The 16,247-nt window shown below is 38.4% G+C and overlaps 1 protein-coding gene across 1 annotated transcript in view; it reads left to right on the plus strand.

Annotated features, from left to right (window-relative positions):
* The window catches only part of MMS22L (MMS22 like, DNA repair protein), an 89,078-nt gene that overhangs the window by 51,899 nt on the left and 20,932 nt on the right, over window positions 1-16,247 (plus strand). The window contains exons 15-16 of the mRNA XM_059842425.1: window positions 12,049-12,239; window positions 14,655-14,805. Coding sequence (XP_059698408.1) covers window positions 12,049-12,239; window positions 14,655-14,805 — 342 coding nt within the window. The remainder of the gene's footprint in view (window positions 1-12,048; window positions 12,240-14,654; window positions 14,806-16,247) is intronic.

Genomic DNA, 16,247 nt, shown 5'->3' on the forward strand with positions numbered 1-16,247 from the left:
TCTTTCAGTGGATTAAAAAATTCTGTGTCTGACCTGTACTGAAAGTCTGCTTAGGGAAACTAAATGTCTTTTTATCTCTACTTTTTCTGTTGTTTCTTCAAAAGAACTGAGTAGGCACCTGTTCAAAGCAACAAGATGACTTCCAGTGCCTTGAACAGTGCAGAATCTAGTAGAGACTACTTGACTGAGATCTGTGAATGGCTAAGCCCTTATGCTAAAATGAATACCTGGGCATTCTCTCCTAGGACTTCAGATTTTGGGACAGCAAAGGGTCACTTTGTGTGCTTGTGCCTTCCAGTTTGTATTTTGCATTACAGACACAGAGGAAACTGCAATCTTAGCACATGCTTGCATAGTACAGGGGAGAAGCTAGCATGGCTGAACACCAGTGAAGGTAATGAAGGAAAATTGCAATTGGGCTTGAATCAGGTGTCTCTTTTTCCCAACAGTATTCCACAAACTAAAATGTGAACTAGTTGCACTGAATTAACACAGGTTGTGTTGTCTTTGCTGCTCTAGCAACCTTATCTTTTCTAAATGTGATTAGGAAAAGAAAACAGCTCTCTAACACAAATTTGCTAGGGTGGCTGTGGCAGGTGTAATATTCCCCCACAGCAGACCTAGACAAGCAAGCTCAGGCTCTGTTGCTTGCATTTAGATTACGGTCATAACAACTTGTCTTTTCAGTGATGCAGTTAAACCCACTGAGAAGGGTTAAGGAGAAAGTGGTAAGTAATATTCTGCAGCTTTGAATGTTCGGCTTTTCTGTACCTTCGTGTTGTAGAGTTGTGTGTCTGTTCTTGTTAATATCTTTACTTTGTCTTTGAGAATGGTAAGGATGTTGGGGATTTCTTGTTCTCCCCATGTATTTTAAAAGTATTACTGAGCGCACACAACATGCTGTCACAGTGAACGCAGGGTTCTCTATTACTGTGCTTAGCTATAGAGAGGATTATATTAAACTCTGTAACCTTGCTGGAGCACCTCTGTACATTGCTGCTATATTGATAATCTTCACATGATTCACTTGCAGTTGAAAATATTTTATTCACAGCATTAACACTTTCAATCCCAGTGAAGATTAGAATCTTTTATATCAGGAGATGAGTCCCTCCATGGGCAGATAATTTTTCTAGTTTTAAAATTTATATATTAATGTAGTCTTGTGACTGTTGCCTCGGACATTCCTTCACTTAGGCATGTAGAGGGAATAATCATCAAGCCTAGCCATTCAAAAATGGGTAAAACAATTTGATTAATGAATTAGTGGCTAACTATGAGGTTCTTATGCTGTTTAATCATTTACAAAATAGTGAATGCTTTTGGAAAATATATGTGTTCTAAAAGAAATACACAAGTTGGAGTAACTAAGAAAAGCTTTTCCTAGTGTTCCCCATCCACAAATTATCTATGAATCGGTGGATTGAAAGAGCAACATAGATTTGTTGACATTTTCTGTCGTTAGTGGAAGCCTAGTAATGAACAGCTTTCCTCTAAAATCTGAACTTAAATGCATAGAAAAATCATTGGAATTTATTGTCCCATCTTTAATATTACACATTATAAAATCAAAATTTTGGTGGCACTTGTACTTCGTGTCTTTAAAGTAAAGAGAATTTAGTCAGTAGAAAAGAATTCCAAGTTTGATTTCCTTTACTTTGTCCATGATTATATTATATGCTATTTCTTTTCCAAATCCTTGCTGTTTCTTGTAATTTAGTAGGAGTTGCTTCAGGTAGACTACTGAACATTTCTCTATTTATGTAAGACTTTCATCAGGCAATCAGGAAAAGTTTATATGGAGCATTCATTTGGATCTCATGGTTATGTCCTCTCTTTGGCCTGCATCATTGCAAGTCTCACTGAGGATCCAAGTCTCTCTTATTTTTTAAGTGCATGGGGTAAAGGTCACTGCAGGAAGAATGGGGTAAAATAAGTGGTATAATATAGTAGGGAGAACTGTCTCTGCTTGACACTTCATTTGTGTATTTTAATTTTTTTTCTTTCTTAGTTAAATTCTATAGAATTTGCTGTGTGCCCATTTTCCTCTTTGAAGAATAGCCACATTTCTTCCTGCAATTTCATGAGTTTAAAGATACTGTCTTCTTTTATTCTCTTGTCTCTGCCAAGACTGTAGGTGTTATCTTGGGAACTTTCACTGCTCTTCAGTGAAGGGCAGGAATATTCAGGCTAGTACCACTTTGGCCTTTGTGTAACTTCTGCCATCCAGCAGGAAAAAAGTAAAGGAGTATATATGAATTGCACCTACATTTTGAGTCTTCATCACACCAATGTGCAGTTTCCTTCTAAAAGTCCAGAAGGTGAATTCCCAAAGAATATTTAAAATTTCCAGGGATTGCTGTGTTCAGAAATGTTGCAGTTTGACAAACTAACATTCCTTACTCTGAATGCTTGGTTTGAAAATTTTGAAGAGGATTAGGTCATGGTTGCTTTTGCCAGTTTTAGTGATTCCTTGATTGGGAAGATCACTTAATCAGTGAGAACTTTGCTGGTTATATATCATAGTACATTATTGTTTTCATATTGCTTTGGAAAAAATGGCAGTCTTAGAAGCCTGAGACTTCCAGTTCAATTTTTTTTCTGTGGTACATGCTCTTTGCTCTGTTACATCCAAATATAAATAATTCAGTGAAGAACATAAATCTAGCAAATTCCTCTGTAATACTTTCAGACAGAGCCCCATGTCTTGAATTGTATTTCTGTAAAGAAGTAGCAGTTAAGTTCTGTATTAAAAAATTAAGTAACTTGGACTTAAAATTTGAATAGTGTATGTTTGCCATTTTTTGTGTATTATGGGATCAGTTGCAATGGTAATGTTTTGAGGGGGAGTTTTTTGTTTGCTTTGTTTTGTTTTTAATGTAACCCTAAAGTAGGAAAACTATATATACTGACTTTTATTTACTTTTAATTTTATGTCAAATGTATTCAATTGCTTTTAAATGTGTAGTCCATAGACTGATTTGCAGAAGATGCATGAAACAAACAAAAAAAAAATAAAAGCAGTAAAAAAACCTGCTTATGAGAATTTTAAAAATATCATAAGCACCAGATTCCTTATCAGTTGGTAGTGCAATTCATTACTTACTACATCTTGGGTCATCTGTTTTAACACCCTCTCAGGTAATGTGAGAAAATATTGCAGCCATACTTTACTATAACTTGTAAAGGGATCTGAAACATTTTCTCCTCTCTTCCCTATGTTTTAGTGAATATTTCAGGTAATGTCTGAGGAATTAAATTTGGCCCTAGTCTTCAAATCAACAGAGGGGAAAAAAGTAGTGGTGTAAAGTAGTTAACTTCTTAAAATGTATGTATCTTCAAAGAGCTTTACATCATTTCCTGAATAGGTTTAGTTATGAGTAAGGATCATTTTGTTGAAGGCATTTTCTGTTGGTATTATTTAACTTGGGAAGGTGACCCTGAGCTAAATTGCAATGTGTAATTTGAATGCCCATGGGCTGCCCTTCATTGGCTTGATTGGGAGAGATTATCTGGATTTCTAATATACTTTAATTACTCTGCTTATATAAATTATCACATTAGAATCTTCTTAACTGTTGAGTCTGTTCTGTCAATGATTCACTAACAATAGGAATATACTGGGCTCTTCCACTGAGATTTGAAGATTTATACCACCAATGAAAGAACTATGGAATGGCTCTATTTAAACCTGCTGTATCTTCAGTAAGAAAGAGTATGTGATCTGCTTCTACACAGGCAGTGATTGATGTGTGGTAAATTGAAAGGATCTGTAGCCTTTTTTATTTTGTAAAAAGGCATTTTTTCAATTAAGGCAACACAATGCAAAGTACGCTTTAAGGTATTTGGGGGTGACGTATTCCTAATGTATGTGTGGCAAAAAACCAAACAAACACAATCTGAGTAGGAGCTATGAGTGGAGAAAGGTCGAGTGTCTTTAGCTAAGGTTTTACAGGGAAGCAGTAGTAATTGAAATCATAGACTGGGTCATGTTGGAAGGGACCACAGTCAGATCATCTGGTCCAACCTCCCTGCTCAAGCAGAATCATCGTACAGCTTATGGCACAGGATTGTGTGCAAGCAGTTCTTCAGTATTCCCAGTGAGGGAGACTCCACAACCTCTCTAGGCAACCTGATCCAGTGCTCTGTCACCTATGCAATGAGAAAGTTCTTCCTCATCTTCAGGTGGAATTTTCTATGCGTCAGTTTCTTTCTACAGTGTTGTGGTGATGTTGGCTTCTTTTGACCTTTGATTCCTGGGTATCTCTCTGCCTGACAGCTCTGTTCAGGTGAGCTTAAAGGTTACCAGCACTTGGAAGAACCCTGCTCTCAAATGGTGTAGGAGTCTTCCAAGATACAATGGTTAATGACCTGCAGTAACAGGTCCAGCTCACCAGCAGCATATTTGACACATGTAGCATATGTGTCTTGTACAACAAACCGCTCTTGCCTCCTCTCTGGGATTTTGTCTCCTGTTAACCTACAGAAAATGTAAAGAATTGAATCCAGTGTGTGTGTGATGGGCCCAGAGACATCTGATTTAGTGTCATGAAAACAGAAATCTGTGTGTTTGGAACCACTTGTAGAGCCCAGCTGCTGAGGATGTGTGCTTAAGCGTCTTGGGATTTTATTTGGTTTGGTTGTTTGTTATTTAAATCACGGGCAGCAGCTGCAGTGATGATATCTGCTCTCTAGTGATTAGTATGTAATATTGGGAGAGAAGAGTGTCCATTCCTTGTTCTGGGATTTCACATTTTTATCCAGTAACTGACTTAATGTAGAAGTCACAATCAAAAGCAGAGCCCAAAATAGTATGAAAACTGGACCCAGCTGCCCTCCACCCTGATGCTGTGATTCATTGGTTGCTACATAAAGAAAAGTGTATTCTGTGTTTGAAAATACAAGTAGCTACTGCTGCACCTTATGCAGCCTGCCTGGTTTTTTGGTGTGGATTAGTCGTGATCAAATTTCTGGGCCCCAGTAGACAGAGATTGAATCATATGCTCAGCTCAAGACTTTTGTGTAGATTAGTTGCAGGCATCTAGGGAACTTTCTAGTCAAAAGAGGGTGATCTGACTAAGTGAGCAGTTTGGGAATTGTTATTGAGGAGTCTGATATCTGTTTGTGCCCTGCTTTTTAACCATTACATCCTTGTATCCCTTTGGATCTCATCCAACATCTAAGAGACATCACTTTGTGTATGTTTCCTGTTGTTCCTGATAAAGGTATGCTGTAGCACTGATAGTACTAATGGTGTTGTGCAAGTCCACTATAATGAACTTAAGCACCATGAGTGAATTTAAGCATTTGATAAAATTCCTATTTATTAGAGTTCTGAGAAACATCCTTCTTCTCTTGTTAGCCCTCCCTACTCCATTGCATGTCAGTAATCATCATACACATTCATGATCAGGCATGTTATTTGAACTTCCTTTTTTGAGTAAACATTTCAACAAATGGTTTATTGAAGCAAATTAAAATGAAGGGTGAACACTAAAACATCATTTAATACATAGTGAACTGATAGGGGTAAGTTGGTGTTTGATAATATTGTGTCATGATTTTTGCACTTCTGCTTATACATTCTGCTGTATAGCAGTACAGCTCTGTGGTGGTGGTGCTATTGTCATGGCTTACACAGTGCTGCCACATTATAAACTGTGGGATCTTTTTCCAAAAGTGGATTTGGTCTTAAGTTTCTTGTCTTGCTTAGCTTTTTGAAATGTAGTTTTTAATTCCACAAAGGTGGGTGAAAATTCTGTGCACTTTGAGAGTTCCTACTGCAGTCATACCAGTCTCAATATACTGGGTGCTATATAAAGGGATATAAAAAATAAGCTGTATCCCAGAGAGCTTAGAAACAGATTTAAAAGAAGGCTTGGATGTTTGAATCAGACTTGGGTAGAATTTAGTCACTTTCCTTCATGCATGTCTCACTGAAGCAGACTGAATATGGAAGTGTCTGACAGTGTGTAGATGACTCCATTTTAAGCACCCAGCTTCCCTAGGTACCAAAACATGTGCCCAGAGACATTAAGGCTGTTTTCATAGGCCTTAGCTGTTTAGCATCCAGCTTAGGCACCTTGAGGCCATCAAGTAGATGTTCTAGCACTTAAAAGTCTTGTAAGCGTGCTGTCAGTGCCCTTACTAAACATGCTGATAACCAGGAGTTCAGTGCGGAGCTCTGCTACTTGGCACACCTGCATTCCTAACTGGGGCCAAGAGAAAGGAGGTTCACCCCTTCACACATTAGGTCAGATCATTCACCAGTGAAAAGAAAGCCAAAATCCTTTATCATGAGATGCCTGAAATCCACATGTGTGATTTGCCACCACTCTGAGCTGTGCCACCATGCAGTTAGTGTGCCTTTTCTGTGAATCCAGATCCATTTCTTTTACATGAATCTGCATTTGTAAGAGGTAGGATCCTGCAATGTCTTACTTGTATCTTGACACAGTGCTATGATACTGCATTGAAAGCAGACTTGAACCTAGATGCAACCATTTTGGTTTTGCCTTTTTGAGTGCCAGTACTACAGTTCAGACTGAAACTAGTTTTTCTTTTTTAATGTTTTAGAAAATCCTGTATCAAAGTATTTAACTCGCTCTAAAAGTGTGTTTTCCTTTACACTTCCTATGATATTTTATGGTATTGGAAGTAGTTGTGATTCAGAAATGTTATATGTATTTAGCGTTAACTGCATATTTGAAGCACAGAAAAAAATAAATAAATGCCTATGAACAGATTACTAAGGAGAAGTTGAACAGTGAGTTTGTTAACATGGGAGTTGGTATCCGCGGGCATTGATGAAATAGGTGCTACAGTTGCAATTTTTTATAACATGTAATTAAATTGTGTAGTAGTCATCTAGTTGAACACTCATACAGGATTTTCCAAGGTATAGGGAGGGCACACAAGGAACTTTTTCAGCTTAATCTTGTATAGATTTAATTACTGGAAATGTGTGTGGCTTCTGCTGTAACCTTGCTTGCCATGCTGGTCGTAAATAGCAGTTCAGGTGGTATGACAGGAAAAAATCAGTAGAGGTATTAAAGAATCACAGAATCACAAGGTTGGAAGAGACCTTCAAGATCGAGTCCAACCCATGCCCCAACACCTCAACTAAACCACAGCACTGAGTGCCACATCCAGTCTTGTCTTAAACACATCCAGGGATGGTGACTCCACCACCTCCCTGGGCAGACCATTCCAGTACTTTATCACTCTTTCTGTGAAAAACTTTTTCCTTATATCCAACCTATATTTCCCTTGGTGCAGCTTGAGACTGTGTCCCCATCCTTCTGTCAGTGGTTGCCTAGAGAAAGAGACCAACCCCCACCTGACTACAGCCACTTTTCAGCGAGCTGTACAGAGTGATAAGGACACCTCTGAGTCTCCTTTTCTCCAGGGCTAAACATCCCCAGCTCCCTCAGTTGTTCCTCACAGGGTTTGTGTTCCAAGCCCTCACCAGCCTCTTTGCTCTCCTCTGGGCATGTTCCAGCCTCTCAATGTCCTTCCCAAACAGAGGGCCCAGCACTGGACACAGCACTCGAGGTGTGCCCTCACCAGTGCTGAGTACAGGGGGAGAATGACCTCCCTGCTCCTGCTGGTCACTCTATTCCTGACACAGGCCAGGATACACCATTGACCTTCTTGGCCACCAGGGCACACTGCTGGCTCATGTTCAGCTGGCTGTCAACCATCACCCCCAGGTCCTTTCTGCCTGGGCACTGTCCAGCCAAGTATTGGTGTTTTATGACATTTGAAGAAAGTGAAATTGAATAATTAGTTTGTAAGTAATTCTGCAATGCCCTTTGCTAAATATTGTTCAGTTGCTAAAAGCTGAGTGTACTGCTTGTCAGAAACTGGATGTTTCATGTCTTGAAACACTTTGGAATCCCTGTGTCTGTGTCTGGTGGGAGGGGCAGGCTAGGCTTTGCTAAAGGTGAGGCAGTGTCCAGCTCCACCCCCAGGCCCTCCCCAAGCCCTGGTTGAGCTGTCAATCATGGCATCGTCTGGGGACCTGAGCAGAGGATAGATATGGGCCTGTGGGAGCAAGGGCAGAAGAGGCCACAAAGTTGTCAAGAGGATTGGAGCACCTTCTGTACAAAGGCTAAGAAAGTTGGGGCTGTTCAGCCTGGAGAAGAGATGGTTGCGTGGAGCCCTCATGGCAACCTTCCAGTATCTGAAGGGGCCAACAGGGAAGCCAGAAAGGGACTCTGCATCAAGAACTGTTATGATAGGACAAGGAGTAATGGGTACAAACTGAAAGAGGGGAAATTTAAGTTACCTATTAGGAAAAAAATATTTACTTTTGAGGGTGGTGAGACACTGAAAAAGGTTGCTTGGAAGAGTTATGGATGCCCCACAAGTATTCAGGGCCAGGTTGGATGGGGCTTTGGGCAACCTGGTCTGGTGGAAGATGTCCCTGTCCATGGAGGAGTGTGGGAAATAGGTCATCTTTAATGTTCCAGCCAGCTGAAACAATTCTATGATTCCATGATCTGTGTTGGTAATCTTATTGATATAAAAGAGATATTGTGCAAGTTCCATTGATTTGCAAAGGGCACAAAGTATTTACTATCTCTCTTTGAATCTGATTGTGATGATGCTTTGCTTCCTTCACATTGCCTGAGTTTTTCTGGAAATAACTGATGGCTGTAGTTGAAATTCTATGCATCAAAACCACTCACCATTTTAGAAATACTCATATATCTCTTCCCAATCTCCCTAGTTTTATCCAAGTGTGTTGGTCCTTCAGGTTTTAATAATTAATTTGTTTCAACATCAAAAGGTCATTCATGTCCTTTAAGAAGACTTTCATGAGCTTAATCTTGGCTGTACTGGGCAGCTGAGATTTGTTGATGCTGTGGCTGGCCTGCCTTGGACTGGGACTCGAGGTGCTGGGAATACTGTCTATGAAGAAACCAGTGTCTGTATTCATAGCCTGTGAGACCCTGAGGGTGGTAGCCCCTGGCAGTGCTGGTAGGAGAGAGGTCTTCTCTCATGTTGGGGAGTTCTGAACCCTTGTAGATCAAATTAAATGACATTGCATTAAGTCTGGATGTTATTATGCATCCAGTGCAGATTATAGACTAGTAGTGACTTGAAAGTTTCTATTATACAGGCAGGCTGATGAGTTTTGTGTTTTACTCTTCTGGCTTGACCTGAAGTTTGGCTCTGTTTTAGTAATGCAGGCTTGCAAGGGCATATTTTATGATTACAGTATCTACATCCAGATGAATGGCTGCAATTCCTTACCTTAGGTGTAGGATATAGAAAATAATCCTGTATGCTACTATTATACCTACACATCCAGCACAATCCTCATTCAGGTAGCACAAGCATTCCCTTCTTTAATAAACTCAGGGTTTATTTGATCTGATGGCAAAATGGAAAAAAAAAAAAACACCCACATATTTTTTTTAAAGAAATAGAAAATTCATTATTTAAAAGAAGTAAAAACCACACCAAGTTATTACCAATGTAATAAGGCAACTGCTGGTTCCAGAGTTCTTAGCAGAATAGAAAATTAAATGCATAAAATTTTAGAAATTGAGTAATGTTTGATGGTATGCTTGTCTAGTGTTAGAAAAAAGTAGAAACCTGTATAAAAAGAAAAATTGCATTTATTCATATTTTAGTAGAGTTAAAAAATGTGATAGTTTGTAGAAGTAGCTGGCTACTTCAAGTGCAGCATATATTGATGCCCCATCTATTCCAAGCATTTACCTTATTGCCAGCATTTGTGTAGGTTACTATGAATAAACATAAATACTGACTTGTACGTGTTGCCCTTCCACTGACACAGAGATATATTACCTTACTTTGGAAGTCTGTACACCCTTCTACTTTGCATAGATGGCTAAAGGAGATGCAAGGCACCCGTCTTTGGAGAGGCAATTTAGAGGAGAGAAAAAGGTCTTTGTGCAGTTTTACAGTGTAGGCTGGGTTTAAGTAGGGCAGAATTTGGTTCCAGAAGTTTTATACTCGGCATTATGAGGCATCATGTTTCCTTTCCTCACGAAATAGAACAGAAAAGGCCTTTGTTTTTACTGTTAAACTTTTTCTTTCTGCAATAGACAAAAATAATTTTTTAAACTTTTGTCTTTCACCTTGCTTTTACCTTCTCATCATTTGACTTCTACGCCTCACTGTTTCTACACCCTTTTCTTTGTCCTTTTTTTCATAAAGGGATGCTCCCAAAGAAGTGTTGCTTGACTTTTTATGCTAATCTTGCTTCTATTTCAGTTCATGTTGACTTGGAGAATATGCCTTGTAAATAGGAATACCAACTGGCATACTGAATATAATCCTCAGTTTCTAAGCATTGATTGTTTTCACAGCATCCTTAAAGGGTAAGCTGTCTCACTATCCAAATATCATGGCTGGGAAACTGAGGCTAACAAAGGCTGTATGATTTATGTGAAGCCACAGAGGGAATAAATGTTGGGTTTAGAATTCCTGGCTTCTGCTCCTGTGTTTGGACTCATGCCATCTCTCAGAGAAATCCTTGATTCCTCCTAATGCTGCATACCTTTCCTTGTCTGTTAAATGTAGCCATTCGAAAAGTAGCTGGTACTCAATTCTCTCTGTCTGTCCTATTGAAACTAATGAATGCCTGCAGGCAGGCATAAGGTATCGTTACCTTTGACAGCCAGTATGTTTTATGTTTTAAATTATGTGTTGGGCAGAATTTTTGGATACTAATTTGATATAATGAGATGCGCTTCTAATATCAACCGTAGTACGGGAAGGCCTTGCAGCCAACCTACTCTTTATTTAAAATTATTCCATTTCAGATGTCCTAATGAGTGCTGTGAGTTGTGTAATTCTTTCATAATTTTCCTCTGTTCCCAGAAGGGAACTAGGAGCTGGAGTTCTTTCTATTTTTGTTTTGGTCTATTTCAAATTAGGGTAAGCATAAAATAAAGATCTAGGGGAAGATTTTTTGAAACGCTTGCTGTTGTGAGAATGGCAGTTAGGAAAAAAACATTGTAGTGTAGAAATCTTAGTGTTAAGGCAATTCTCGATGCCTCTGCGGTTTGCCATTATCTTATAAATATCTTGACTCTGACTTTACAGTGCTGTTTATAGAATTTAATAAAGCAAATGTAATAATGCTGCTTGTGCTTTAATGCACAATCTCAATTGGGTTGACCAGAAGATAAATAGGAACAGGAATGATAGTGCGTTCCTACAGATTGTTTTTAATAAGCATGTTATTTAGTTGATCAGCCCGCTACTATAATGCCTCCTATCCTGCTCTACCAGACAAATTTATTAATGTCCCCCCCCCCATTTCTCAGAGAACATTGATTCCCTGCAGACATATCTCTATTAAACCTCTAGAAAGTCACAACTTCCAAATTAGATTAAGTAGCAGGAATGGTACTAGAAGAATCAAAGAAAATTGAGTGTGTTATTGAATTCATGCCACATTGTCTGAGGAAGAGATGGGAGTTATGTGTAGTGGTAACTTTTGTCTTTACTGTACTAACAAAGCTGGGGGCATTGCTGTCAAACCTAATTGTCTGCAGTGCATCAGAATAAAATGAATCTTTTATCTAAACTAGTACTTAGTGAGATTGTACAAGTGAGAAGTAGATTTCAGAAGGAAGCTTTACAATTGATCAAAATCATTTGCCATTATTTGCTGTACACAACTCAACCCTAAAAATCCTAGTGACAGAAATTTTAAAGAAGCACCTGCCTTCGGATTGGAAGCAGACTTGCTTGTCACGCTAACAGTTGCAAAATGCAGATATTAATTTTAAAGCTGCCAATTTCTCATTTTGATCTGACATATTAAAAAGCATATAATTAATGGTTGACATTAGTAATTAACATTAACTTTATGGTGCTTAATATGCCATCATTCATCCATCAAATGACTAGTATGCATAATGTCTTTGCATAAAGGTTTTAATTGCTCAAAATGATCCTTCAGTTCTCAGACTCTACGGTTTAAAGTAGCTGTAAATGCTGTTTAAAAAGATGTGAATTTTTCATTTATTGTACGTAAACATTGTTTTTGTTTCTCCCTAGGAGCGTGCATGAACGTGTAAGCCAGGGACCTCAACTGGGAAACACAGCCCCAGATGCACAGCTTCCATTAGTGGCTAAAGAGCACCACCTTGCTGTCGCCAGTGCTCTCTGGAGAAATTTCTTTCCCTACTTGAAGAGCCAGAGAATGTCACAGACACCGCCTTCCCCACAGCTTGCTGATACAGCTGCAGGTTAGCACTGACCCTGCCTGCGACCTGCTGGATTTGGTGCTATTCTCTGGGTCACAAACTTTCAAGGAGTTTGTACTTTGGGATATTTCTCCTTCCATGCAGTAACTTAAGTGTGTATAAATGAAAAAAGTAGAATCTGTGCTAAATGTTCTGACAGAAGGAAGTATTGTAGTGTTGAATTCCTTAATAGGGTACAAACACATTGAGATTGCCAAAGGGGTTTGAAGCTACACATACCTGACTTCTTTTTCACTAGTCACAGATTATAATCACCATACAAGTGTTTTACAGTATAAATAAGGATACTGTTTTTCACTATATTCTGAATTTACTTGTTTTTGTAGAAGTTTATTTCTGTTGAACTATTCATAATGGTGGGGATTCAAACTAATTTTTCTAAAATATTTTTCATTTGAAAGCAATTTTTAAGAGGTTAGTGAGTTGACTGTTGCTTTTTGACAAACCCTTATGTTTGTGGTCATAAATCTATTTTTTTATTCATTCTAATTATTTGTCTTGCTTTACACTGAAGGCTTTTAATCTTGAAGTACAATATTCCATATTTGTGTGAACTCCACATGCAACGAGTCAGCTTGGCAGTGAATAGAAAGATATCCCAGTTTGATCTTTCACATCAGGAGCTAACGTGGCATTCTGCAGTTACAATGAAATCTTGTATCCAGTTAACTAAAATTCAGAAGAGTGAAACATAAAATATTTTTTCCCATCATGACATGAATTAGATAAAGTTACAAGCTCAGGAGTACTGAGTTGGTAATAGAAAAGCTAAAAGACCCTTCATTTGAAGCAGCTCTGTGGTAGTTAGGAGGCAGCATTAATGAAAGAGGCAGTGTGCAACAGTAGTGGTCTCACACTGCTGAAACATGTGTGAGAAACAGCAATACAAATCAAAGGAGAAGGTTCTTAATGTCAAAACTTTCATTCATTTCCTACAGTGACATAGATTTTTTTCTATTCTGTATTAGCACAGTGAAATAGCAAGAGCAGCAAGCTATTATAAACTCCTCTGAGAAGGAGGGGAGTGCAGTTGTGACCTGCTTTATAGAGATGTGTTAGGTAGCACTACAGAGACAGGCAAACCTTTCCCATGCTGTTTGAGCTTCTTGCCTTGAGGTTGCAGCCCAGAGGAGAGAGAGAGCAGCTGTCACAGCTCTCCTGCTCCCCCTGCCAGGCAAACAGCCTGGGCCTCCCAGCGAGTTCTGCCTCCCATTTCTCCCCAGCCTCTCTTAAGGCTGATGCTGCAGAAACGAAGTGATAATCTGGAAAAAGGCTCGCACAAATTGTTTCCTCACCTAAGGCAGAGTGAGGACTCTGTATGACCTTATTGTTTATTCTGAGGCACATAAGGAAATGGGAAATCCTTCATGGCTAAAGGTAGTCTGTCCCTGTACTGTTAATTAAAGCAGTTTTATTGTTGTTTCTGAAAACTAGCCGTTTGTCTAAATCAAAGTCAGTTTGTCAATGCATGCAGGTTTATATTTATTTAAATTGGAGAATTTGGGAACTAATGAGCCCCTTTTTCATTGCCCTCCAAAGTCAGTTTTCCTGACTCATTTGATGCTTCTCATTTCCTGTAATCCAATAACAGCTCGGCATTTAAGATTACATCTAATTTCTGAGTTTTTATACACTTATCATTTGCAGTATTAATAATGCATTATATTTTTTATTCTGGTACTGTTGGATACAGAATCTACAGTGTTCTTAACAGAATCAGCAAAAGGTTATGCTTCATTAACAAAATTCTGCACAAAGTACTGCCCCAGTTTCTAGATCTGCAGCAGTTATATGGAGATCCTTTGCAAGAATAATTTTTTTCTGTAGTGCTTTATTTATATGGTAACTTTTGATACATGAAAGTCTTCTAAAAATAGAGAGGTACCAGCTTTTACTGAGTGTTTTCTTTCCAGATACAGTTTTTCACTGTGAGAAGTGTGTAAAAACAACAAAACAAATAAATAAATCTCAATCCTGTAAAGCACAGTAATACTTAAGTGTATAGGGCAAGATGTAGTGGATGGAGGTAAGAAAAGGAAGTCAAGAAGATGAAAAAGCAGGTTTTAAGACATTTCAGAGGTGGTAAAAACTATGCCTTCAGGATTTATAAACTGTGGTTTTGTGAATCTATTTAAAATTGCATGTGTTAGGATCCATTTTTCCTCCTTTGCCACCCATATGTCTTGATGATTTACAAACTGCTTGGGATAGAGACTACATTTTTAACATGGATACAAACAATCACTGTTAGAACAGTTGCCCAGTTTTAATTGAGATTTCTGGTATTTCCAGACTGCACATTAGTGATTGTAATTAATTGTCAGTACTCTTTGTGGAACAGGGATTATACTAAGAAATTATTAAAATGGTGCCATGTTTTTCTCTCTTTAAAACCAGGTTTTACTCTCTTAGCTTTGGATATACCCAGCAAAGCCCTGTCAGATCTGCAGCCACAGCCTGTTCTGTCAATGATGCGGCTGTTTGGGTGGGATGACATGGTGTGGCCTCAGCTGGTGTCAAGATACCTAAGTCATCTAATTGAAAACAGGTGAAAAGTTGTGACTGTTTGTTCTTCCAGTACCTTTTCATCCTTCATTAGGCTTCAGGAAAATCTTGCTTCAGACTGTAATGTTTCATTAAAATAGTCCAGATTCTTAGCATCTTCTCAAAGAGGATCAGCTAGTGCAGATTGCCCAGGACAATCCAGTTGAATTTTTATATACCTGAGAAATTTTATTTTCACTAAGTAAGCCTCTATGAACCTAAGATGGATGAGTGGTGGTTGTTTTTGTTGTGTGCTTTTTTTTTTTGCCCGCCTTGCCCGCTTATGAATCAGGTTTTGGAAGCAGGGGAGGTGAGAAATGAGAGAGAAAGAGGGAATATTTCTGTGTCGGACTGTATTTGAAAGTGAAAAATGTTGCACATTTTTAGGGTACATAGTGTACTAAGGACAGTAACTGTAAATCAGGATATGGTAAAGATTATTTAAGTGTGATTGACAAAGATGAGGCTATGGCCTTCTTGCAGGGAGGTGTTAGAAAAGGTTGAATTTAGCTCCTTGTGTGTCAGTTTGGAACTTGGAAAAGGAGTATTCAGTCCTCTGCTAAATTCCTCTTTTATGATTTTTATAGAGCGAGTTTCATTCAAGGTTGCAGATACCTAGCATGTGCTGAATGAAATAAGAGTTAGGCACATTAAATTCCTTTTATAATTTGAATTTTATAATTTTGAATTTTGTTGCTCTTTGGGTGAGATCAAGAAAAAAATTTTGATTCCTAAACTTGAATTTTGGTATTATTTAGGTCATAAGTTTAATTACCAATTCTCTTCACTTAAGTAGGTGTTTAAAAGCAATTACTTAAGTATTTGTCACCAAAATTCATTAAGCGCCTGACATATTGTTAACAATATATACATAGATACATTGTTATCCTGGCTCAGCTTCCTTGTGGAAGGACACTGAGTACCTAAGGTAAGATATTTTTAATAGAATATGGAGGTATTGCTGTTGTCTTGAAATCACTTTTTTTAGCATGATTCATGTACTTATTTATCTTAACCTTTGTTCTGTAGCAAAAGTTGTCAAAGTGCTGTGGTCTTAAGACTTCATGGTTACTGTGCTCTGATAATTTTCCCATCAAACATTCTCAGTTAAAAGTAAAAGATTCTTTTGTTTCCAATACTGTTATACCCTGCAAGCTCTGGCAACATACTCATGAGCTTTGGAATTTTTTCTGCAGTGGAGCCTAAACCTTCCTTTGCAGATCCATGTTGTGTGGCTCATGACAGTGTTATAACCTAACTTTAAACATGTGAAAAAGCTCACTGTTTTAAAAGGACCACTTGCCATGCTTCCAGCAGGTGGTTATTGTTCCTTTCTAAGGATTAGGAGCATATTCCTTTCCAGTTTTAGGAAGATGCCTAAGTGGCCCACCTACCAGCAAGCAAGGGAAACAAGAGTGAGACTACAACAGAAAGTGGTTTTGTCAG

Source organism: Haemorhous mexicanus, chromosome 3 (genome assembly GCF_027477595.1).
Source record: "Haemorhous mexicanus isolate bHaeMex1 chromosome 3, bHaeMex1.pri, whole genome shotgun sequence".
Classification (NCBI taxonomy): Eukaryota; Metazoa; Chordata; class Aves; order Passeriformes; family Fringillidae; genus Haemorhous; species Haemorhous mexicanus.